This window comes from Hipposideros armiger, unplaced genomic scaffold (genome assembly GCF_001890085.2).
Source record: "Hipposideros armiger isolate ML-2016 unplaced genomic scaffold, ASM189008v1 scaffold_3, whole genome shotgun sequence".
In the NCBI taxonomy this organism is placed as follows: domain Eukaryota; kingdom Metazoa; phylum Chordata; class Mammalia; order Chiroptera; family Hipposideridae; genus Hipposideros; species Hipposideros armiger.
In genome coordinates, this window is record NW_017731353.1 from 3,185,355 (window position 1) to 3,210,138 (window position 24,784).

Here is a 24,784-nt window from a genome sequence, read left to right on the forward strand (position 1 = left end):
GGCCAAACATAAGTAATGTTTTGAAAGCACTAGATATTCCTTCTACTTACTCTGTCTTGCATTCTGTGATCCCTGGGAAGGTCTCATAAACTTGTGAAGATCCAAAGAGACCTCCCCCACCCCCACCCCCCACCCCCCAAAAAATAGATGAACAAAGAGCTGGGTATGGTCTGTTAGGGTGTTCGACAGCAGACATTTATTTGGTACAGAACTTCTGAGCATGTTCTCTTAGAAGTCCTGGTCTGACATCGGGAGATACAGGGCAACCAGAATTATCACTGAGATGACGGTCTTTGAACTTGGTGGCGGGGCGTCGGGGCGCGGGGAGGGAACCCGCGCGCTGAAAGAGACGAAGGCTCCAAGGCTCGGGAGGCTAGCTGTGGCTAGAAAGGTCCAGGTTCCCTGGACATGGCCCTTCTTTGAAGTCTAAACAGGCTGTTTTGGGACAAGTGGAGGGAACTACTTAACTCAGGCAGCGTAGTGGTGAAAACCTTGGATTTTGGAGTTACACAGACCTGGCTCTGCCTGGCGAGTCGCAGCCCCTCTGTGAGCCTGTTTCCTTATCTCTTAAAATGGGGTTACTGTACCTTCTTCACCGAGTTGTAGTGTGTGTCCCATAGACGACGTGGACGAAGCATGGGACATGGCGGTAAGTCAGTCAGTGTGGATTACTGTTAACCTTTTCAAAAGTGGTACAGGTTGTATATGTGGGCTGGTTCGTAAGTGTATTATCATACATTATACTGACTCCCTGGGTTTTTTTTTTTTAAGGAACATCTCTAAAACTGGGTGTTTCCATCTTATACGGAGAGGTTTTAGGGGATCCAGTTGTCCATTGGTGGTCCCTTTGTCAGAGGCAGACTCCGACGCAGGAAGAGACTGTGGGTCTGACTTCATTTATCATAGTCCTGAGTTTGAAGGCTTGTGTTTTTGCTTTAGAACTTTATGTTCTGGTGATTTGTGTGTTTTCATCAGTGATTTGTTGCAATGCTTCCTATAGGGTAGCCTTTCCCCTGGGAACAGAGCCTTCCTGGCCTGGAAGTTTTCCTCCTTGTGAAATAATGTCAGGAGACCTATCCCCTTGCAGGAGGCCGTTCTCTCCAACTTACTCACAAAAGGGCTCTGTTTCCAAAGATCATTTGCAAGTTCATTATTTGGAATGTGGAACACATTTTTCTATAAAAACAATGTGGTTAGGTTACCAGCCTGACCTACAAAGCTTTTTATTTAGCATCTTACTTAAAAATAGCAATTTACTAATAGTGTGTGTGCGTGGGGGTCTCAATTTTGCGTTCTGGGAACAGGGCTTGCAGAACAGGTGAGAGGAGGAAGAGAGTTTCTGGTCTCTATCTTGGACCCTGGTTTGAATTTTGAATTAGGTAGAGGTTTGCCTTGCTCTTATCTGATTCTCTTTCCTACTGGTTAGGTCTCCAGGTCTCCAGGCACTTTTCTCCCTCAACAATTGATACCTTACTTTCCTTGCAGAGAAAGGAAAGGCAGGAGGCCAGAGGGTTTGGTTTAACGAGCCAATACTCTGTCCTGGGAATACATGTCTGTCTGGTTTACAGTAGGGCTTGGGTGTTGTAGTCTTGGTTTAAGAGTGTGTGTGTGTGTGTGTGTGTGTAGGAGGGAGGGTTTTATTTATCTCTTTGCTTTTTCATTTTCTTTGTCCAGATTCTTCGGAGGATATCCCTCCAGCTGCTCAGAACTTCATCATTCCAAAAAAGGAGATCCACACGGTTCCCGACATGGGCAAATGGAAGCGCTCGCAGGTACCAGTGGTGTCTGCACTGTAGGGTCAGAACTGGGATGAGAAACTTGGGCTTTTTCAAAGACAGTGGCTTTGTAGTCATGACTGGGGCTCTGAGCTCCTGATCCTTCTTGCTCTTGGAGCCAGAGCTGTTAGAAGCTAGGGAGAGAAGTGACAGGGGCGATGACTGTCCCTCCCTATCCGGGGCAGCACTCAGAGATGCTTCAGTGGGAAGGTCCCTGGGGGCCGGGGCCAGGGTAACCCTGGAGAGTTCTGCTCCTGGTTCTCATACACCCTTGCCCCTGGAGTGTTGTTATACTGGCTGAACGGGAGTGTCCTAAATGATGCAGTAGGTCACTTCGATTCTTGGTTACAAGTAACAGCAAGTTGGGGAGCCATTGTATCAAAGGGAGAGGAGGTTATCACATGAAAACCTAGTGCAGAGAAGTGGCTGAGCCTAAAAACACCTGGGAACTGTGACCTAGAGCATGGGGCAGACCAGCTTTCTGTGCTGCCCCGTCATGGTGGGCAGATGATAATAGCTTGTACTTCCCTGGCTATGGTCAGGCTGTGGAAAGACTGGGAATAAGATAAAGCAAGCCAATTTCAAATACCCAGAGAAGGCCTTGGGTCCAGCTCCAGCCAGGTACCAACACTTGATCTGCTCAACCAGGGTGGGGAGTGTCACTTGTAGAGAAGGGCAAGCTCGGGGGGGGGTCCCTGGCAAGTTTGGCAGGTTCTTTATGAGGAGTCTGCTATGCTGACATTGGTCTAGGCCACAGGTTGGTTGGTAAATTATTGCCTGCCAGTTTAACCTGACTCTCTGCCTGTTTTTGTAAATATGGTTTTACTGGAACACAGCCACGCTCATTTGTTTATCGGTTGTCCATGGCTGCTTTCATGCTACAAAGGCTGAATTGAGAATATATGAATCAGGCTGTATGGGCCGTGGAGCCTAAAATACCGGGGGTGCCAAAAATATACATACACATGACTTGCATTTATCTTTCGTTATTGGTATATATTGAATATTACAATTTTAATATAGCTTTTTCCTTTCTTAAAATGCGTATACATTTTTTTGGCCCCCTCTGTGTTTACTGTCTGGCCCTTTGCAGGCAAAATTTTCCAGCTCTGCTCTAGGTAGCAACTCTTTTGGGGAAGTGGTGGTCACTTTTTTTTCCAGTGTGCATGTTGAGCATACCTGATAGAAGCCTTCACTCCCTCTGAAGCTCAGCAGTGAAGTGTGTGGACCTGTTGTGGCCAGGCAAGTGACTCTCTGCTGTGGCCCACAGTTTCACTGGGCAGCAGAGTACAGTGGCCAAGAGCATGGTCTTGGGGTCAGAGGGTCAGGGCTTAAAGCCCCGGGCTGCCATTTTCTCTTCTTGTGACTTAGGCAAGGTCTAACCTGGTGAAGCCTCGGTTTCCTCTACTATTAATATAAAATAGGGTTTGGAGACTTAATTGATTTAAAGCCCAAAATGCACCTGGCCCAATGAGCCTTACTGAGCAGTAGGTGTGATTTTTATTCTTGTTGTGATGATGATGGTGATAATGATGATGGCGGCATTGGTGGAGACTTTGCACACAGTCATGTTCATAAGAGTGTCCTGAGTTTTAGTCACTAAGAGACCCAGACCCATGTGGGAGCAGGGACTGTGGAGGGTGACACTGCCCCTTGCTGCTCCCTTTCCTTGCATCCCAGTGTACTTTGCAGGAGTGATTGTGGACACTGGCCGTAGTCAGGACAAGAGCTCAGACTTGCCCTGGGCTGGGAGAGCAGCTGTGTGTGGTCCACCAGACCTGCCCTGGGACCCCTTAGTCCCACCTGCGGCTATTCCTAGACGAGCGCAAGGATCATGCTGTAGGAATGCTCCCTTCTAGGAACTGAGAGGCTGGTTCTCATGGCTCATCGCAGGGCTTGCTGTGGGTGCTCCTGGCACCCTTAAATCTTAGATAAGGAGGAAAGTGAGGGGCTAAGGGATGAAGAAGATACAAGACTGAACAGAAGTTGCTCATTCCCAGGAACTGCCTCTCCAGGGGCCTGCACCTTAGTGCTTTTTTATCCCTGTGCTGAGTATAGCCTGCAGCCCAACAGGGAAGAGAGTGCCCAGTTGTAAGCTGGGGGTGGGTGTGCTGAGAGACCTAGCCATGGGCAGAAAACAGTTTCTTCTCGTGGGAGCGGGGCATCTGCACTGCAGGTGGACAGCCTGGCCTGTCTGGTGAGGGAAACACCTGGAAGATGACCAGGGGAGGGACCCTTGGTGGTTTCCTTGGACTCCTGGTGGTACAGCACAGTGGTCGAGTACCTGGTGACTCTGATTTGGAGTTCGGCTTGCTGAGATCTAATGAGATCTCGGTCTTAGGAGACCTTGGGCAAGTCACTTCTCCTGAAGCCTAGGTTTTCTCATTTGTATAATGGGGACAGCGATAGTATCTATCTCGTGGGGTTGTGTAAGAAACTGATGGCAGCAATAGTGAGCACAGTCAACTCTGGCTGGACACCCTGGTATCATTGGCTCACCAGTGGTTTTGGATGGAGTGTAGGGGCGGGGTGCTTGCTGTTACCTTCCTATTGCTCTTGCTACCGGGTTGGGAGCCAGGGGCAGCTTGGAGCAATTTGGTAACTGGGTGGAGCTGGGGGCCAGCTAGGGTATAGGGAGTGGGGGTCTGACCGCCCTCTCCACATCCCTGTCCCCCCTCTGTTTGGTAGGCATACGCCGACTACATCGGATTCATCCTCACCCTCAACGAAGGTGTGAAGGGGAAGAAGCTGACCTTCGAGTACAAAGTCTCTGAGGTAGGCCGGGCAGGGTGCCTCCAGCAGGGCCTGTCCAGAAATAGCTCCAGAGGCACAGTGTGCTCACTGCTCACTGCCCACAGCAGGGCCAGTGCTGAAAAGAAGATTCCCCAAGCACATGTGTGGTTCACATTTTGGTGTCGATATTTCTAATCTTTTTAAATCTGTGAATAGATGTTTATTTATAAAATTGGGATCAAGGTAAACATGCCATGTTATAGCCTGCATTTTTGCTAACTGGTGTCTTTATATAACTTTTTAAATGAAAAAAAGATCACAAAAGAAGTAAATGTACTGACTTGAAGACATTACCAATAGAAACATGTAGAACATTATCCAAAAAGCTGACCTTTCCCCATATTCCCCCTCACGCCTGACTCCCAGGGGCGGGTCACCCAGACCTGTCCTGTGAGTGCCTCCTCTCCTGGTGTGGAAATGGCTGCCTCCTTGAGCCATGCCCTTTGCCCTTGTTTGTTTAGACAACTCCATAACCGTAGACTTGCAGGTGGTTTCCCTAAGCATTGCTGCTCTGAATATTCTTGCACCTGGATCTGTGGGCGTTATTTCCTAAGGATTCACTCTTGAGAGTGGAAGTTCTGAGTTGAAGGGCGCACACTGCTAGGTGGGTGCTTTTGGCTGTTTGTGCAGGGAGGCCAAGAGCTGTGGGGAGGCTGATACCTGTGGGAAGGTGTGGTCTTGCGGGCTGCTTGCTCTGCTGCGTGCCATCTTCCAGGGCTGAGTCCCAGGCTTCCAGTGGCCTCTTGGATTCCTGTTCCCGTGGCCCAGAACCACCACAAGCCTCTTATCTCAGACCCCAGGGCCTGAGGAGCCACTCTAGCCGTAGCCTCCGCCTGTTGGGTAAGGCCTGGCTCCCGCCTCTCCACCTGTCCTGAGGTTCACATTGCCCCATTAACCCTCCTACTCCTGGGCCCTAACTGATTGCTGGTGGCCAAGATCGTCTTCTGTCACTTGTGGGGAGCCAGGCCTGTGCTGGGGATTGATAGCCTTCTCTTGGGACCTGGCGCACCAGTGACTTCCTGGGTTCCTCTTGGGCCTGCCCAGTGCTGTGGGACTTTGGCCGTGGGCACAGACGACTGAGGAGAGAGAGGGCTCCTCCTTGAGCCTGTGGCAAGGGGTGCTTAACTGTGCTGAGTGGGCTGGGGAGTGTGGTGAGGAAGGCTAATTAAAGGGAGTGTTGTAATTACCCCAGCAGATCCTGAGCGGCCCAATCCTTCTCAAGTCCCTTATTTGCCCCTGAGGCTTTGAGGGTAGCTGTCCACACCCAGCAGGTGTTGTCTTAGCCCAGGAGCTGCCCTCTTGGCGGTTTGCAGCATGGGCAATTGCTTGGGATCTGGAGTCAGGCTGACCGGGTTTTGATAACCTCTCACTTCTGAGCTGAGTGGACTTGTCCCCTCTGACCCTCTATGTCCTCATCTGTAGAGTGGGAAGAGCCACAGACCTACTCATGGCCCCTGGGGAGGATTCGCTGAGATCCCATATGTGGGGTGTTTTTTTTGCACAATGCCTGGCACAGACTAGATGGTATTATCGTTACTAGCTGTTTTGCAGATCTGATTTCCAGTAGTGTGGCTGCTTCATTTAGGGCTGTTCCTGAGCTGGGGTTCATCCAGCGCCGGGGCTGTGGGCTGCTGCTCACTTGGTGGACAGAGGTGACTAGTTTGGTCTCCCAGCTTCTACCCACTGCTGGCAGGGGCAGCAGGAGGCCTGGCTCACAGTGTGTGGCCTCGGTCCGCAGTCGGGGCTCTCTTCCAGTGCAGTTTGGGCCTCCTGCTTCTTGTCACTCCTGCCTCCTAGTGCAGGGCTGGCGGCTGCAGCTGGGGAGAGGGCAGCATGGCCTCGGGGGGCCTCCAGACTGCCCGCAGCAAGGAACAAGCGTGGGCGACATGAGCCTGCCGACCCGTATTAGGAGGGCTCGCCTTCCTTTTGAGATTATGTCTGTCCTGTTGTTTGGGGGTTCAAGTTTTTGCAAAATAAAGGTGATAGTAGATAGGAGGCTGATGTTTTGTTGTTGCTCTATTTGATTTTTTAAAATGAGGGCAAAATAAAAAATTGGTAAGTGAAAGTTTGAAGAAAATTTTACTTGTCCATGAAATCCAGTGGAGAAGGAGTGTAGCTCCAAGTGTTCTTCATGTTCCTGAGGGGTTCCAGCCCACGGTGCCCGCCCCTCTATCCCTTCTTCCCCAATGAGCCAAACAGCAGAGACAGCCCCCCAAACCATCACCAGAAAGAGGAGCTAGGAGTATTTTAATTATTGATTGGCCTAGCTGAGCTAGCAGCTGGGGCCGGGCTGCTTTCTCCCCCTCGGAGCCTCACCCAAGGCTGGGATCGCGGGAGACGGGCCTTGCTGGTGCTCCCTGGGGCCGGGATTATTGCGCCACCCCTCCCACGCCCCAGTGCTGCACGGGGTCAGGTTTGCTCTGTTCTTATCAGTGTTCCTGGTCCCCTGCTTCTTTACAAAGCCAGGGTCTGGCAGCACTTTGTCACATTTCAGCAAGGCAGCCTTCTGTCACTGTGGTCCTCTGCCTCAGCCAGATATAAAGGGAGCGTTCTCCTCTTACAGGTATCTCTTTCTCTCTTCCCTGGCCTCAAGCATAGGGAAGAGGGAGCTGAGGGAGCGCCACTGTCAGTTTGCACAATGACTGGAGGCACCATTTACATGGACAGCGACGAGATTTGTGCCTCCTGGGTCTATGCAGTGGGGGGCACTGGCTAACATGTATTCCATTAGCTCAAGCCCACCTTCCCCGTCCCCCCAAGTACACAGACAGCTCTCGGGAAGCTTCTCTGTGGTTTCTGTAATGGCAGACCTGACCATGTCTTGCCCTCCTTGTCACAACTTTTCCTGTGGGCACCACCCTGCTGATTTCTACCAGTGCCAGGAACTCCGGGAGGTGTCTCCTTCTACCATTTGTGCCCAGTAGACACAGGCGCGATCCGCTTCTTGGCAGGGTCCCTCCTCCCAGGGCCGCCGCCTCACTTCAAATGTCCTCTGCACCGTGCGCTGCCCGAGCCACCCGCTCGTTTCTGTAAGCCATACCTGGGAGGAGCACTTTCCTAGCCATACATCCTCACAGACCTGTGGCTTGGGGAGGCAGCCTCACCTGATTCCCTCACTGAGTCGCATTTTGTGTACCAATGCTGCCCTGACCTGTGACACCGATTCCGCCCCTCAGTCCCTGCCTTCCGTGGGAAAGGTAGACATGAGGGGTGGGCTCTCAAATGCTGGCGCCCCTACGAAGGCGACCCACGTTCGCGCCTCTGACCCAGCATTTCCACAAAGGTGAGTTGCCAGGTTTACCATGGTGTTATTTGTGGTAGTGAAAAATTGGAAATAACCCAGACATTTCACAGCAAGGGCTTCAGTAAATAAATTGCAGCACACTGTATAATAAATATTCTCTTATTAGAAGGCATTGTAAAATTAGTTACACGTTGACGTGGAACAAGGTTAATGAGGAAACAGCAGGCTACAAAGCTGCACGTGCCCTGCGAACCATGAGCCATTACCCTGTGCCGCGCACCGTGCTGGGCATCGTTCATGGGTTGCCGTTTAGTCCTTGTCACAGCCTTAGGAGGTATTTATCATTATGCCCGTTTTTGAGATGAAGAAACAGGCCGAGAGTTAAAGTCACTTGTTCAAGGTCTTGCAACAACTAAATGGTATTTTAGCTGGGATTTGGATCCAGGTTCAGCTGCCTTCAAAATTCTCACCATGATAAGCAACAGAAAACACTAGAAAAAGACGAATTAGAAGAGTATGTTAAAATGTTAATAGTGTTTATTTCTGGGTGGCTGGGTTACTGGTCACTTTTGTTTTCTTCCTTTTACATTTCTATTTTCTGTGATGAGGAGATGTTGTGTACTAAACAAAGACCCCACTAAAGTCTATTGAAGAAGGTCAGGGCTGCAATTAGCACTTACCCAGCAGCTCCTCTTGGAAAGGCTGGCTAGACAGCCCAGGTGCTGAAGCCACACCTGTCCCTTTGACCTAGTGCTGGTCCCTGTCATGAAGCTCACTGTGCTCCCTTGGCCCCTTTTTCACATTCAGGATGGTTGGGAAGAAAGGGGGACAGCAAGGAAGATGCCAGTTAGTGCCATGCCTTGGGGTCATTGTCCAACTGCAGTTGGGACTTCCCTCTGTGGCTCTAGCTTGGGGCCACTGGTCATTGTTGGCTTGGCCTCCTCTACTTTGCCTCCACAGGCCATTGAGAAACTGGTTGCTCTTCTCAACACGCTGGACAGGTGGATTGATGAGACTCCTCCAGTGGACCAGCCCTCTCGATTTGGGAACAAGGCCTACAGGACCTGGTATGCCAAACTTGATGAGGTGAGGCTGCCACAGACAGGCTTGGGGGCTGGGCTGGGCTGGGCGGAGCTTCCAGGCATATCAGCATCACTGGGAGCTCTGCGGCCTCCAGAATCACCATGTGGGTGCATATTCCGTTGGCAGGGGATCCATTAAATAAACCCGTACTTCCACCCATGGAGCACTGTGCAGCTGTAAGGAAGAATGAGGAGGTTGGCTAGGGAACTCAGGGAAGGGACTCTGTGACTTACTGTCAGGTTAAAGAGTGGCCAGGCCTGTGACGCGCATGGTAAGCTGCCTTTTGGTAGGAAAGAGGGAGAAGAAAAAGATATGTTTGCATACTCAGTTTGTATAGAGAAACATCGCTGGAAACATACACAAAAGGCAGATAAAGCTGTGGTTTCTTTTTGAGGACAAAGGAGAGGAGGGTGGATGGAACAGTGGTGGGGTGGGACTTCTCAGTGCATCCCTTTTAAAACATGTTTATTTTTTAATCATACAAAGGCGATACCTGTTCAAAGCAAACAAACAAATGCAGGATCGCAAACCCATCTTTAGAAAAACAGTCTGTAGGCCTGGAGAGGGGCCTGGGGATCCAGGTCTTCACCAGGTCTCCAGGAGGTTCTCATCCCAGGTGTCCATGGACTGAACTTAGAGAAAGTTGGGTCCTAATTTCTCGAAAGTCGCAAGGACCCAGCAGAACACTTTCCCTCCCTCAGAGTAGCCTGGGCTAATTCTGGATTCTAAGATGGCTCATGGGCTAAGTTTTTTGTTTTTAAGATTTTTATTGAGTTATAACTTAAAGCTAACAAATTATAGCTGTACAACTTACCATGATTTTACCCGTGCACCCACCATCCGTATCAAGCTTAGAACATTTCTAGCATTCCAGCAGGGCCCTCGTGCCTGCTCCTAGTTGATATCCCCCCAGCTCTTCTGATTTCTTTCTCGGAGATAGATTTTTGCCTGTTTTTGAACTTCATGTAAATGTCTGGCTTTTTTGCTTGACGTTCTGTCTGTGTGACTCATCCACATTGCTGTGCATGACAGTGGGTCTTTTTCATTGCTGCATAGCACTCCAGTGTGTGAACATACCACAGTTTATGTATTCAACTGGTGATGGACATTTCAATTGTGGGTTTCCATGTTCTGGCTGCTATAAAAATGCTGCTGTGAACATCCTTGCATACGTCTTTTGGTGGACATATGGCGCAAACTCCCTTGCTGGAAGTATGAAGAAAGATGACATCTATGGGAATGTCAATGAATTACCTAATGGGAGAGTTGAATGGCTCCTTTTCAGGTCCCTGCTGTCTTGCCACCAGAACATTGTCACCTGGAAAGGTCAGCAGATGAAAAGCCACCCCAGGGTAGTCTGTTGTGTAAGAATAAATATTCCTCCCCTTCCTTCTGTGGCCAATCCGAGCAGGGAGCCAGGCCGCCTGGCATGGCAGCCTGGGCCCCAGCCAGATGCTGCCCCTTGGCGCCTGCCTACTGGGATGCTGCCTAATCTGCTGCCACCACTTTGTGTCTCTTGTGTTATCAGGAAGCAGAAAACTTGGTGGCCACAGTGGTCCCCACCCATCTGGCAGCTGCTGTGCCTGAGGTGGCTGTTTACCTAAAGGAGTCAGTGGGGAACTCCACGCGCATCGACTATGGCACAGGTACCTGCCATTCCCAGCACTTTCTTCGCTTCGCTGCGGTCTTTTCTTGGGCTGCTTCCTTTTTGCTCTCAGGTTGTCTCTGAGGGCCCCCTGAGCAAGCAGCCTGTCAGGGCCAGCTGGGGTGCAGTGCTGCTGGGTGTAAGGAGGCCTCGTGCTGCCCCTGCAGCCCTGGCTGGGTCCACCAGGGGGAGCTGATGCCATATGTGTGCTGCCTGTATTGTGCTCAGACTGGATTCCTGTTCTTTATCAAGATGGTCCCTCTGTGAGCTCACCATTATCACCAAAATAATGATTTACTGAGCACTTACTATCTTTCAAGGCAACTGCTTATAGAAGCCTTGAGAAATGAGAGAGGATGGCAGCCACCGGCAGCACCGTAGCTACCCCCTCCCTCTGCCCCTTGCTCCGAGCCGCATTCCCTGTGTTTCTGAGCTCTCAAGGAAAGGCAGCATGCGGGCACCCTAACAGGGGAGTGTTCTCTAGGCCAAGGAGTGGCTGAGAGGATCCCTGCTTTGGTAGGCTCACCTTTCCCCCACTTTTTACCCAAAAGCAGGCAAATGCAAGTGCTGCTGGGGCTTGGGATCCTCAAAAGGAACTGTGTTACAGAGGCACGCCTGGAGAAGGGCCGCCTTGGACCTGGGCCCTGAGGAAGTTTTGTGTCTGCTCCCCATGTTGCCAGGGAACAGGTTTATCAAGTATTTTGAGACTTTCCGGGGTAGAGCTTTGACTAAGACTTAACAGGGAAAGACCCTGGAGGGGAGAGTGGCCAGGTCAGCAGGGGGTGGGGTTTTCTTCCACTCTTAGGTGCTCTCAGGTGTACAAGAGTGATGGTTACCCCTGAATGATGGTGACTTGGACTCGGACTGGTCATGATCAGAAACTGCAGGTGAAAGTAACAGTTCACAATCTTCCGGGCCCTTGGAAAGACCATTCTGCAGAGCTAGGATAGGAAGTCACTGAAATATTCTCTCTTCACCTCCCTCCAAAAATGCTTCCTATGACACTGAACCATGGATTCAGCCCAGAATCTAGTCGGTGGGTTCTGTAGTGCTGACTGTTCCTATTTGACGTAACTGGGAAAGGAAGGGGCGTGCCCTTTGACCCTGTAATGTGACCATGCTTAGAATGTGACCTGCTGAGAAGCCTTCCGTGGCTCCCAGTTGCTCTCAGGATAAAGCTTGAGCTTTTTACTATGGCTGTTAAGGCCTGTCTGATCTCTAACCTCATCTTGTTACACTTTCTCCCTTGTCCTCTGCTTTAGCTATACTGGCCTTCTTAGGGTTCTTCAAACACATTGAATTGTTTCCTTGCCTCAGGGCCTTTGCATATGCTGTTTCTTCAGGCTAGAATGCTCTTTTTGCTTTCTTCACCCCCGTGCCTTGCCAATTCTTATTCATCTGTCAGATTAATATTACTTCTTCAGGGAAACCTTGAACCCGTATGTCAGGGTCCACCTCTGATATCCTGCATTTGTCACCCTATCCTTCTCCTTTAGAGCTAGAATCATGGAAGTGATTGTATATTTAATGTCTGTCATAAACTATCAAACAAGGACAGGGACTGCCTCCCTAGTGCCTGACATGGACAGTGACTGCCCCCATAGTAGGTGCTCAATAAATAGGGTGGAATTGGTGTGTGGGATAAACCTACAAAATAAAATGTAAATGCCTGTTTAAGAAGCCAGCAGCCTGGGGCTTTTAGGAGTAGAATTATAGCACTGGTGGTTCTTAAAAGACCCTAGGTCTTTCTAGATAGGGAAGAGGCCCCATTATCTTCATGTTGACCTCCCTTCTTAAAGGGGCAGTTATCAGTGATTCGGACACTGGTGAGACCAAGAACAACCCCCACCCCTTTTTCTGGTAGACTGTCAACCTCGGCTGTTTTTTACTCCCCCAGGACATGAAGCAGCCTTTGCTGCTTTCCTCTGCTGTCTCTGCAAGATTGGGGTGCTCCGGGTGGATGACCAAATAGCTATTGTCTTTAAGGTGTTCAATCGGTGAGTAAGAGGAGGGCAGGTGGGGTGGCTGCCCGTGGGAGGAGGAGCGCGGGGGTCTCTTTCCTCGTTACTGTCAGATGGGGACAGGGTGCTGGAGGGTTCTCTCGTCCTGTCCTGATCAAGCTCTGGCTGTGGATGGAGTATCCAAGCTTCCTTCTTCCAACAGGTTCAAATTCAAGTAAGAGCAAGTGAAGGAAAGGTTACACAATGACTGCTAACACTGCCGTGGTGTTCACCACGTGGAGGCATGAGCTTTGCACACAACTCATGTACTAGGCTGTAGCATTTAGGTTTGCGCACGCGCGCTCTGTGATGTTCGTACAATGACAGAATCTCCTAACGACACATTTCTCAGAACGTATCCCGGTTGTTAAGTGGTGCATGACTGTAATTCTCAACAACCCTAGGAAGTAGCAGCTGTCATTTCCATTTTATAGATGAGGAAACTGAGGTGCAGAGAAATGAGATTTGTTCACTTGAGGTTACATAGCCAGGTGAACCCAGGTGGTCAGGCTGTGATCTGACCTGCTCCCCTCACCACCCAAACCACCTGCCCAGCAGCGCAGGTGAGTTTCAGTCACCAGAGTGCGCGGACAGTGCCCATCCAGGCCCCACTCCGGCAATGCCAGCGCTGCAGCTCCACGACGACTCGGACGGAGCTCCTGACAACACCGGAGGCTGGTTCTGAAAGGACCTAAGAAACGAGCTACTTCAGCACCTACCAGCTTTCCGATGGGCAAGCCCAAGTTAGGGAAGCTGAGGTTCCTGCCAAGGGTCTTACGTTGTCAGGAGTTCATGGCACTAGCTCCTTTTCCCAGGTGGTGGTTTGCCCCTTTCCTGGGCCAAAAGAAGGCTGAGTGTGGGAGAAAAAAATAAAGTTACATTATTTCGAGTACCAGCTGATCATAACTTGTGCGTGTAGGTTTTCACTGAAATAGAGACCAGTCACATTCTTAGGTCGTTATTTCCGGCCACCTTGTGCTCCCAAAGGGACTGTCTTTTTACTTTTGCTACCTCCCCTCTCTTTCCCACCCTCCTGTGCAGGTACCTTGAGGTGATGCGAAAACTCCAGAAAACATACAGGATGGAGCCAGCGGGCAGCCAGGGAGTATGGGGCCTGGACGACTTCCAGTTTCTGCCCTTCATATGGGGCAGTTCGCAGCTGATAGGTACTGAAGGGGGGCACATCCCTTCCTCCCCCCACTCCCCAGAGTGTGTTCTTTGTCCCCTCCCTACCCCGCCCTCCTCGTCCTCTCCTTCCTTCTCCTCCTGCCCAGACAGTGACAGCTTGTAAAGCAGGCATTAGACTGGCTATTCATGGAGGCTGCTTGCTGTCGACCTGCTGCTGCGCGCCAGCGTGGCAGGCTGAGGGAGGCGGAGGCAGAGCTCCGCCGAGATAATGGGAAGTGACATGGGCTGGAGCAGGGGCCCTTGCCTGGCGCATAATGGGCTTGTGTGAAATCCACCCCAGCTCCTGGCAGCAGCTACAGGGGTTTATGTTGAAAACCAGGGGCTCTTTGGCTTGGTGACCAACTTCATGCGCTGTCATTATTGAGCCGTGTGCATGGGGCCATCAGAGAGCTGCCACCAAGTGCTGGGCAGTGGGCTGCTGCTCTGGGCACTCTCTGGTGGTTACCCCACTTTCCCATGTGCAAGCCAAAGTGGGTGAGGGTACAGTGATGACTTCTGTTTTGACAGGATTAACTGTCTACAAAAGAGTATTAAGTGACTATTTGCTGAGTATTTTCTCTGTGCCAGGCGCTGCCCTAAGGGCTTCAGGTAGATTATCTCCCAAATCTTCTCAGTGACCCTGGGAAGCATCTTTGCCAGCATTGACTGACACGTGGGCAGGCCCCAGGGCTGTCAGGTGGCACTCAGCAGTCCTGCAAGGGAGGTACTGTTCTAATCCCCACTGCACAGGTGAAGGGACCGAGGCACATGGTTAGAAAGCAGCGGAGCCGGAGCTTATTACACCAGAATAGACACACGCACGAGGCCGATTATTTCTCCCTCGAGGTCTTGTGTTGAGGGCATATGGGCAGGACTGTGGCCCTGGGATGGGTGTCGACTGTGTGAACCAAGGTGCCCCGGTGGTGTGAGCGCCTGGTTCTGAACCCTGGTGCTCTTTGCTGTTCCCAGATCACCCGTATCTGGAGCCCAGGCACTTTGTGGATGAGAAGGCCGTGAATGAAAATCACAAGGACTACATGTTCCTGGAGTGCATCCTGTTTATCACCGAGGTGAGGAGAGGGGGCGAGAAGCCCACGGCAGCCTCCAGGCTGAGATGAACGAGGCTGTGGCTTTGGACAGAGGAGCCAGAGCTGTGCCCACAGGTGGCAGGCCTGGCCCCAGAAGGCGGGTTATTGAACAGGGAAGCCCCCTAGGCCTCTGAAAGGTTAGGTCAGCTCCTCACCGCCAGGATTTTCCCCGTCAGAGGTCCGGGGTTTCTACTTGAGCTGAGGGACTAAGACCCGCTCACTGGCTGGACTTGGTGACCCATGCAGCAGGTGGGTGGGTGGGTGTCGGCATCTTGCAGGTGGGGCCTACAAGGTCCACGTTTGGGGATGTGGGGATGAAACTATTGCAGGAGTTGGAGAGCTGGAGTGGATAGCAGGACAGGTTTCTGCTGAAGGGACACATCTGTCAGCACCTAAGGACATGGGCCAAGTATAGTGCTGGAGGTAAAAACAAGCAGGCCTGGGTCCCCAGCCCACCCCGTGGGGGCCATTGAACGGCACTGTTGTCCCACTGAGGCAGGGTCTCCCACAGCACAGCCTTGGACTACTTCCTGAAGATTGTCTGGGGAGCATGTTAAAATGCACGTTCCTAGGCGCTTTCCGAATCAGAATCTTGGGGGACAAGGGCCAGGAACCTATATTTAAACATACTTCTAGGTGACGTCACATGAAAGTTAGGGACCCATTGCTCTCAGGGCCTTTCTTCCAGGAGGTGTCGGGATAGTTCATCCTCCCTGCTGAGTACCCGCCGCCCCCCAGACTTCCAAAGGGCGCTCTGGCTCAGCTGTCTGGAGAGGGTCTTGCCTCCTTTCTCTTCCTTGATGCCCACAGTCATGTCTCCTTGCCGCAGTGCTGTGCCGGGCACACCCGTGGAGCCCCACTTGTGGGGGCTGCTGTCTTAGCTGCCTATTCTGAGCCCGCTGCAAAGGGAGAGAAGCCTGGTTAAGCAGCCGTGGCTCCAGGCTTCTCCTGGTCAGCATTCGGCTCAGGCTTCCACCAAGCTCCAGAGGCCAGAGGGGAATGACACGTTTTTCCAAGTCAGCAAATGGACCCGGGACTGAGGGCTGGGCGGCCACCACTTCATTCTCAGAGATCTGCTGCCTTCAGCAGTGTAGCCGGCCCAAGGTCGGAAGGACTCCAGGGCAGCCTGGCTCACTGCCGAGAAAGGCAGTCACGTGCTGCTCTCCGAAGTGGAATTCAAGGATCTTCAGAGGCCCTAAAGACCCCAGGAGGAGCAAGGGAGGGAAAGGGGTGCACCTTCTATGCTGAGCTGTGGCTTCGCTTACTTGGGGGTAGAAGGTTAAGCTGTTTTGGCTCCCCCTAGTGGCAGGCCAAACGTAAGGGTCCCTGTCAGTAACTTAACAAGGAGGGAGGCCAGGCGGGGCCTCAGGGAATATGGGACTTGACTCCAGGTTAAAGCTTTGTATTTTTGTTTGGTTGGTTATGCTGGTATAAAAACCCAAAAGCTTTCCCAAAGTTTGAGACCCGGTTCCTCTGATAGAGAAACAGCCTGCAGTGGCCCCTAGGTGGCACTAAAGGCACATTGAACTTGGAGAAGGTTTTACAATAGTAACATTTAACTGGGGAAGAGGCTTGAACCGCCAGGCCCTAGACTTATGGGTTGTTCTGCATCCTCTCTGCAAGGTCTGGTTTTCACTCTGGGTCTAGGTGCTTGGGTATGATGGTAAACATTGGAAGCTAGCAGGTGTGTTCCCCCAGAGCCGAGGTGAAGGTAGTGAGGGCCCCTTTTCGCCTACTTGGCCTGGCTGCTGATTGCAGCGCACATGGTGCTAGTTGTTCAGAGCTCGTTTTGGGGCTACCTGCAGCCCCTACCCTGTCCTCCTCAGTCCTGCGTTTTGCAGCCCCTAGTTGGTGAGCTCGTGACCTGGCCTGGCGCACCCTGACAAAGGGAGGTCCGAGGCCTGACACTGGGGCAGGGACCAGGAGGCCGGTGTGGAATTGTGTGTGCTTTGGTCTGGAAGGGGGCGGTGTTCCCTCTGTAGACCTGGGAATCTCTAGGGCTAGTGCAACTAGGAGATTAAACAAAACAAGAAGTTGGAAATGGAACCAGGCTTCTCCTCCCGCTCTCATGCGAGGCTGGGGGACCAGCTTGGAACCTGCTCCTGCTACCCCTGGGCACCCCAGAAGAGGGACTCCATCTTGCAGGGCTTCTGCTGCCTCAGGAAATGCAGCCCTGGCGCCTTTAAGAGCCCAGGGCAGGCAGGAAAAGAATTTCAGTTTCAATCTGGCTTCTAAATTTGGAGTTTTGGGAAGGGAGGGATCAGATTTCAGCTGGAAGGGAAGGAGCTGACAGGAAGGTGCTATGCAGAGCCTCCCCCACCCCCCGCCCCATCCCCCCTCAGTTACTGACAGAGGAACCATTTACAAAAGGCCGATTCTCTTGGGAGTGGAGAGGCAGGAACGCAGCGTCTGTGAGTAATTTCCTGCTCAATATGGCTGCTCTGACTCACACGATTCCCCTGGGGTCACTGCGGGACTGCAGCTTGCTTGCCTGTTCTCGCTCTTTCTCTTCTCCCTTTGTGGCTAGAATGAGCTAATTTTTTTTTTGTCTTCTTGTCCCCCATTCCTTTTTCCCCCTCATCTGTTTTCCTTTTCCAGACTTGCAGAGTCTCCTTCTGAAGGACTTAGGAGACCTTGGGACACTGAAGGTCTGGGGGTGGGAGTGGGGCAGCGCCTCGAGAGAAATAGCATCTCTAGCTTTTCCATGGATTGGAGGACAGGGCCACTGAGGCTCTGGAGCTCAGGCTCTGTCAGCACGCTAGAGAGACCTTGTGGGCCCCGCCCCCCATGCCCTTAGTGGGTGAGGCTGGCCCAGGAAGCCGAGCCCCTGGTTTCCCAGCATCCATCTGTCTGCCTTGCTGAGCAGTCCCCTGGAGTTGCTGCTGTGGCACGAAAGCAGGGTGCCTCCTTGCTCACAGGGCCCTGACCATTGTGAAACTGGTCACACAGCTCCCATGATCCCTGAGCTCAGGGCCTGGAAGTGTGCAAGAGAGAACTGGAGCCTGGCCCTTGTCCTAAAGGCAGAGAACTTGGGGAAGGGGCGGGGCGAGGGGGAGGGTGAAAGTTGGGGGTGGAGCCTGTGTAAGTGGGATTGTTGGAACAAAGCTCTGTGAAGGCCAGGCCTCCTGCAGGCTGGGGTGCCTGGCTGCCCCCATGGAGGAGGGCACTTTAGATAGAGGAGGGAAGGATTCTGGGTGAAGAGACTGGCCCAGGAGAAGCCCTGCGGGCACCAGGATGGGTTTGTCCAGCAACTTGGGCTGTGGCCTCATTGCTGGAGGAAGAAGCCTGTTGTTACCGAACCTGGGGGTTGAGACAGGCTTTTGGGGGGCTTGGGCCAGGGGAGGGAGATGACAGGGGTAAAATGACAGTTTTGTACGAGTTGCCCTTACTGGAGAGGCTGGTGGGAGTGGGTAACTAGGCAGAGACCACAGCCAGAGGCAGGGGCTGGGGTGAGGGTGGTGAGGGGTTGTGGTGTGGTGATGTGCTCCTGGGCCTTTATTCTTGTGATGCCCAATATGCAGAGAGAGCTTTGGACCCCTCCTTTCTGCCTAGAATCGCTCTCCCTCAGCCCCGCCTCCAGCACAGCCTCTTCTGGAACCTTCCATGCACTCAGAGTCCAAGTCTATGTTTCTTTGCCAGCTTAGCCTCTTTGCTTTTCAGTCTGTCTTCTGAAGCCTGGGGCTCAAGGTGCTGAACCCTGATTCCCCAGAATCAATGCTGCTTATCAGCCGGGGAAGGAGGGCAGTGTTGAGGGGGACCGTGAACTGCTTGTTAATCAGTACAGGTGTGTGGGCCTCGTGCTGTCTGAGGGGCACACTCAGGCACACAGACCTCCCTGTGTCTGCTGTGGCTCCTGATGGCACGGGAATTCCCCTGGGCTCGCTGCAGAATTTCTCTCTGGCCAGACTTCCGGCCAGAGGTGGGACCAGGAGTGGAGCTGTCCTTGCTTCTGTCTGTCCCTTGCTGCTGTGGTTGCCACCCCTTTCACACTTCCTGTCAAGGTCAGGCTGCTTTCTAAAGAGATCTTCCTCCTGAATCTACTACAGGTGGCTCCAGCTCACAGTCGCAGTCAGTGCCCGGGTTTGGTCTCACCCACCTTGGCTCTCCTCCAAACTGACCCCCTCCCTCGACTGTCCCACCTCTGCCAGTGGCAAGTGCAGACCAAGTGCCCTGTGGCAGAACCCACCCTGTATGTGGGGCTGGGCTGGAGAGGGTCAGGGTCTAGGCTACTCCTGCTGTTCATCTGAATGGGAGAGGGTCCCTGTGCTGGTGAGACCTTCTGTGGCTCTGGGGACTTGGAGGAAGCCGCACTAGGAGCTTGGGTGGAGATTTGATTTTTCTGAGGTTGCTAGATTGATGGGGTGGTGGGAATCAGGCCCCCCATTTTTTGGCTGTGGCAGGAAAAGGGTGACTGTGGGCCTTGTGTTTTCCCAATGGATCTTGCAGGCCGAGGGGGACCCTGTCCCTGGCACTTAATGTGTGCCTGTATGTGTGTGCACACCCCACAGGCAGATGCTGTGGCCTGGTCCCCGTGCGTGTGTGCTCACGTGTGTGTGTGTGTGTACGTGTTTATGCGTGCATGCATCCGTGTGTATGTGTATGCACGCTTGGCCTTGCTGCAGGGGAGCAGGGGAGGGGCTCCCAGGTGGCCTCCTCTCTAGCTTGTGGACTCTCTTTTCCAGATGAAGACGGGTCCCTTTGCAGAGCACTCCAACCAGCTGTGGAACATCAGTGCTGTGCCCTCCTGGTCCAAAGTGAACCAGGGTCTCATCCGCATGTACAAGGCCGAGGTGAGTGGGGGCTGCTGCTCTCCCACCCCCACTCCACTGTTCTGCTCTGAATCTTGGGCCAGCCCCGCTGACACTTGCAGCCTCAGGATCTCCATCTGTGGGATGGGTTGTCAAAAAGCACCAGACTGAGGCCCAGCTCTGCACTGAGTGCGGCCGGGCCCTGCTGTTGGTGGGGGGAGGGGGAAATCGCCATTCCCACTTGTCAGATGGCTGGAGGCCCCTGGCAGCTCTGTCACTCATGGGGACACACAAATGAAAACACGCTTGAGAAAGGGTTTTAGCCTTTGGAGGCATGACCCAGAGTGGGGCTTCTCACACTTTGGTGTCTGATCGCTGGGCAGATGGGAGCTGGCATTTTTATTGGCCACTCAGGGGGTCTTCCCTGGTCAAGTTAGAAAGGCAGGGAGAGGTCCAGTTTCCGGAGCTCCCCCTGCTGGGTTGCGGCTGCGGGCTCCTGAGGGGTCTCCTGCTCGCTCCTCTTCCCTGGCTCCCTTCTCCCAGCCAACCAGGCGGCTGTTTCTCTTGCAAGTGGGGAGGAGACATTTGCTTTCCACCCTGTCGTTCCCATTTGCTTCTTCCACACCGTGGGCAGATCAGTCCTGGAACTGCTTGATCTTGGCTCAGAAATGGCCTGGATGTGAAGTCCCTCACCTGGAGCAAAGTCTCCTCTTTTCACCTCGGGCTGGGGTCTCAGAAGTTGTCTGCGGTGCCCATCTCTTGACCCTTGGCCATCCCTCTTCCGTGGAGAGAGGCAGGTTCTCTGGGTTTTGCTGCATAACACCCGGAGCTTACTCAGATCCCATCAACAGAGGCAGGGAGCAGGGAGGAAAGGGGGTTTGCGGCTTGCTGGCTTGCTGGGGCTCGGCCTGGCTCGCTCTGCATGGCCCTGAAGGGGTTAATGGTGCTGAGATTGACCGGGCCTGGCCCTCTCTTTCCCTTCCGCCCCCTCCCCCCTCCATCCCCTTCCTCTGGACTTCACATCCTGTGTTTAGGTTCCAGCCTACATACCTCTCTAATCTGAGAGAGCCTTTGCCAGGGCTGCACACGCTCCTTCCGGCAGCCACCAGCGCTCTACTCTGGCTGCTCTCTCCTGCCTGGAGAGCACCCGGTCACTGCCCTCTGGGTATCCTGTTGTTCCTGACACCCCCTGCCCCCACCAGTCCCACAGTGGGTGCTGATGGGGAGCTCTGTGACCTTGCTGAGCGCTCCCCACTGCTGGGGGCTGTGTGCCGTGTTGGAGGGGTGAAGGGCCCCCTCCAGCCTCCCACCCCCACCCAGGCAGGACTCTGCTGCCTTTCCTGCTTGGGGTCTTAAATGCTATCCTTCCTGCAGGCCCTCATTGGGTGTGACTACACTTATCTTGACCTGGGCCCTTAAGGGCAGAACAGGAGACCCTGCCACCCTTCTGGACCTGCTCCCCAGAGGCAAAAGAGCTCTGGAGTTGACAGAGGATGAGGGAGGAGCCAGTTAAGATTGGAAATGGCGATAGTGCAGTGAGGACAAAACAGCCTGAGGTGTAACAGTTGTCAGTATTTCTGCGGATGGATGTTGAACACAAGGAGGTCAGTGACTGAAAACTACCTGCAGCTCAGACAGAGGGAGACGAGCAGATGACAGAGCGCCCTTCCTGGACCAGGCAACGCCAGCCCTGGGTGCACGCAGGCGCTGTGTGGGCTGGCAGCCTTGCCTGGCGCTGTGTGGCGGCAGCCGCCTTTGCAGGACAATGCTGGCACACGCCGACTTTGGGAACACCAGGTCTCTGTGACGGTGGGACTCTGGCAGGTGGCCCTTATTCTGTGGTCCCTGAGAGTCCGTGGGATCACCTCCTCCCTGGTGATGCAAGGGGAGGTCCATGGGGAAGACTTGCTTTCTCAGACCAGTTCTCAGTCTGGGGTGAAGCCAGAAGGGGGTTAGCAAGGCCAGGGCTGCCAGCCAGAGTTGGCTGCTGAAGGGGCTTTCAGCCTGGCATTAGGTGGCCTCAGGATTTGGGCCAGCTGTCCATCTCCAAGCTGCCTGTCCTGGCCTTTCTGAACTGAAGAACCAAATGCTTTTGGGGCCCTAGTGTGTGGCGGGGCCTGTCCTTCCCGAGGGCTGTCACTGTGCTGGTGCTCCCCTCAGAAGGATGGCCTCAGGGCCGCAGAGCTTCTCCGCCCTCTTGACAGGCCGAGGTGTTGCTCTGCCTGGTGCGCAGGCGGGCACAGTTAGCGGGGAGAAAGGACTGACCACAGAGGCTGCCTTCCGCTGCCAGCCGTGGGGCTCAGACTTGCTTTGCCCCACACAGCCTTTCGTGCCTGTGGGTCCCTGAGGGCAGAGGGAGAACGCCTGCCCCTGCCCCCTCCCCCAAAGCCTCTTGCCTTTGTAGCTTCTCGAAGGAGAGCTAGAAGGAGGTTGACCTTTGACTCTCTGGAATTCCAGGGCCCTGGCCCCCCCTTTTACAAACTCCCACCACTTCCTTCATGACATAAGCACAATGGCAGCTGCCTTTCCCTGTGGCCTAGATCTGCTGCTGCTCCTCCTCCCCCCCAGGGGCCACCCCCAGCTGCCTGCTCCCCACTTTCTCTGCCCCAGGCCCGGGAGCCTGGATGTGGCCTGGAGTTCTGCTCCCACACTGAGCTGGGTCCCCATTCTTCCACTGCACAAAGGGTTTTCCTTTCTCTGCTCGTGTCCTGTCCTCCCTCAGTCCTTGTGGACCACCCCCTACCCTGACACACACCGCTGCCTGAGAAACTCCTTGTTTCTGCAGCTGGTTGTTGAGGTGAGGGAACCTGGGCCAGTCCCGGCATGCCTTTGTCCTTCGAAGTTGGTTGGAGGTTGAGACCACAGTTATAGAATGGGACTCTCACCCCCTCCGAGGCTGTAAGTTTTGTTGCGCCCCAGCCAGGAGGTGCCCACCACATTCTGGTTGTTTCTGTAGCCAGAGGTGTGAGAGGAGGCAGGTCCTCGGATGCCTGGAGCTGCTGCCTGTGAGACCTCGCTAATGCCCAGGGCCTGTGCGGTCGGCACAGCGGGGCCGGGGCTGGGGTCCTCCCCCGTTCCTGGTCCTGTGCCTGGTCCTGTGCCATGCCGAAGCAGTGCCCCACCAGAGGGCAGGGGGGTGCGGGCCTGAGGACCAGGCAGCTTCTGTGGTAGGTCGGTCGCTGTCTCCGTCCCCGCTCTGCCAGAGCTCTGGGCTGAGCCCTGGTGGGCTGGGCTTGTGGAGTAGGGCCACCCCCTGCTCAGGGCTCTTGTTCTCTGCCCCACGCACAGGGCTGCTGGGAATTGCCCTGCGGGTGGGGGGCTGTCAGATGGTTCTTATTGTCTCACTCTGAAGTGCCAAGATGCCTTTTTCAGTCCAAAAAATTGAAAATTGGAGAAAATAGGTCTTGGGCCCTTCGCATGCCTGTGTCCCAGTGTCCCCACACCTCTTGTCCAGGGCTAGGACCTGGGCTGAGGGGTCCCCAGTGATCTGGAGGGCTCTTTTTGCCTCTGGTCCCAACTCCCCCTCTGGGCCAACTGATGTGACTTGGCGTCCTCTCCTCTTGGCTTCTGCTTGGTGGGCTTGGGCTGCCTTCTCGCCTTTTCCCGCTCACTCTCACTGCCATTTTTTGGTGGGTCTGATTGTCATGTAGTGGGGGTCTTTGGATGGGAGGGGGTGGTCGGGAACAGGAGGAAGCCTTGCCCTTCCACAGAGGCCGGCGGGCAGCTCTGAGACTGGCCCACTTCCTGGGCCCTGGATGGGCACCTTTGGGAACTGCACTGGTCCGAGCCTCCAGGGTTGTCCAGGGGTCCCTTGGAGGCCCCATCCGGCCTCGGCAGGGGTGCAGTGCAGGCCTCACCTCTGCTTTTCCGCCTCCTTCCTCGCAGTGCCTGGAGAAGTTTCCCGTGATCCAGCACTTCAAGTTCGGGAGCCTGCTGCCCATCCATCCTGTCACTTCGTGCTAGGAGGGGCTGAGCAGCCAGCGTCCAGGCTGCAGTTCCTGTGCCTGCCCTTCCCGACCCCAGCTGCGCCCCCCCCCGCCCCCTCCCTCTGTTCTTTCTGTTTGATGAGAGGCTGTTTACTGGGGTGGGTGGTGAGCGCAGGGTTGAGGAAGGTTCGGGGCGTACGGCTGAAGGACCCACGTTGGGAGAAGTGACCAAAGTATGGCCAGTGTCCTGACTTCTCCTGTGGGGGACAGGCGACAAGAGGGGCTGGGACCGTGGGGAGACCCGGGCTGTCCTGCCTCACTGTGGGGAGAGGGAGGTGTTTTGCTGCTTCGTTGCTTTCCCTTCCCATGTCCTGTTGCCTCTCTCGGGGTTGGAGCATTTGCTCCCCACAGGGCGGGTCAGTTTCCCAAGCCATGTTTGGGTGGGCGTCTGGGTGTCCTGAGGGCTGGAGGCTGAGGCTGGCGGCCAAGCTGGGGTGGGGTGGGGCAGGGGAAGCGCTGGCTCCTTGGCCGGTGACTCTCCCAGCTCCTCCTCACGGCTGCCCCTGCCTGCGGGCACCTGTGTCCAGTGCTTCATCCTGCTTTTCTGTCCGTGGGCCTTTGGCCTGGCTGCCATAGGCACACCTGTCCTCTCCCCAGAGCAGCCCTTGGGGTGGGCGCTGGGCTCCTGGGAGGGGCCCTGCAGGGCTTGCTCGGGGCTGATTGGGTGAGGCCTGCCTTCCCAAAGCACACTGGCTGGGAAGGGTGGGGCTTGGGCCAGTGTGGTCGGTGAGAACCTGGATTCCTCTCGGTACATTCTTATGGCCACTTCTGTTGCCTCCTCACTGCTGCTTGCTTCTCCAAGGCCCTTGGCCTCCCACCTCCCTGAATTCGCCTGTTGGCCTTCCAGGATGAGCTAGTGATAATCCCCCGAGCTGGACTTTGGCTCTGAGTAGGGGCAGGGGCTGGGCTGGGCAGGCCCACCCAAGGGGTTAGGGGGCTGGTAGCAGCATGCCAGTTCCAGAGTTCTAGGGCTGCTCCCAGGCCTGGCTCTTGCAGACCCTCCCCTACCCAAGCCCAGGCCTGCTCTTCTATCTGCTCCGTGTCTGGGTCCACGTAACCAGTGGGAATCTGGGCTGATGGCCTGGGCAGAAGCTGGGACGAGTCACAGAGATAGTTTTCCAAGGAGAGGTTCAGTGCCTGCCTCTCTCCTGGGGTCTAGATCAGCGCCTTCCTGCCCCCCTTCCTGTGCCCCCACGGCCCCGAGCCCCATGCGCCTTCATTGCTGTTTGGATTAAAGCCTCTGTTTTGCACCCAT

General features: G+C 54.2%; 1 protein-coding gene across 2 annotated transcripts in view; it reads left to right on the forward strand.

Annotated features, from left to right (window-relative positions):
* Window positions 1-24,784, forward strand: part of PTPA (protein phosphatase 2 phosphatase activator) — a 25,861-nt gene extending 1,077 nt beyond the window's left edge. For both annotated transcript variants that reach the window (XM_019637993.1, XM_019638000.1), the window contains exons 2-10: window positions 1,675-1,772; window positions 4,464-4,550; window positions 8,773-8,898; window positions 10,424-10,541; window positions 12,438-12,537; window positions 13,582-13,706; window positions 14,677-14,777; window positions 19,478-19,585; window positions 23,429-24,784. In XM_019637993.1, the coding sequence (XP_019493538.1) occupies window positions 1,675-1,772; window positions 4,464-4,550; window positions 8,773-8,898; window positions 10,424-10,541; window positions 12,438-12,537; window positions 13,582-13,706; window positions 14,677-14,777; window positions 19,478-19,585; window positions 23,429-23,506 (941 nt within the window). In that variant the 3' untranslated portion in view covers window positions 23,507-24,784. The remainder of the gene's footprint in view (window positions 1-1,674; window positions 1,773-4,463; window positions 4,551-8,772; window positions 8,899-10,423; window positions 10,542-12,437; window positions 12,538-13,581; window positions 13,707-14,676; window positions 14,778-19,477; window positions 19,586-23,428) is intronic.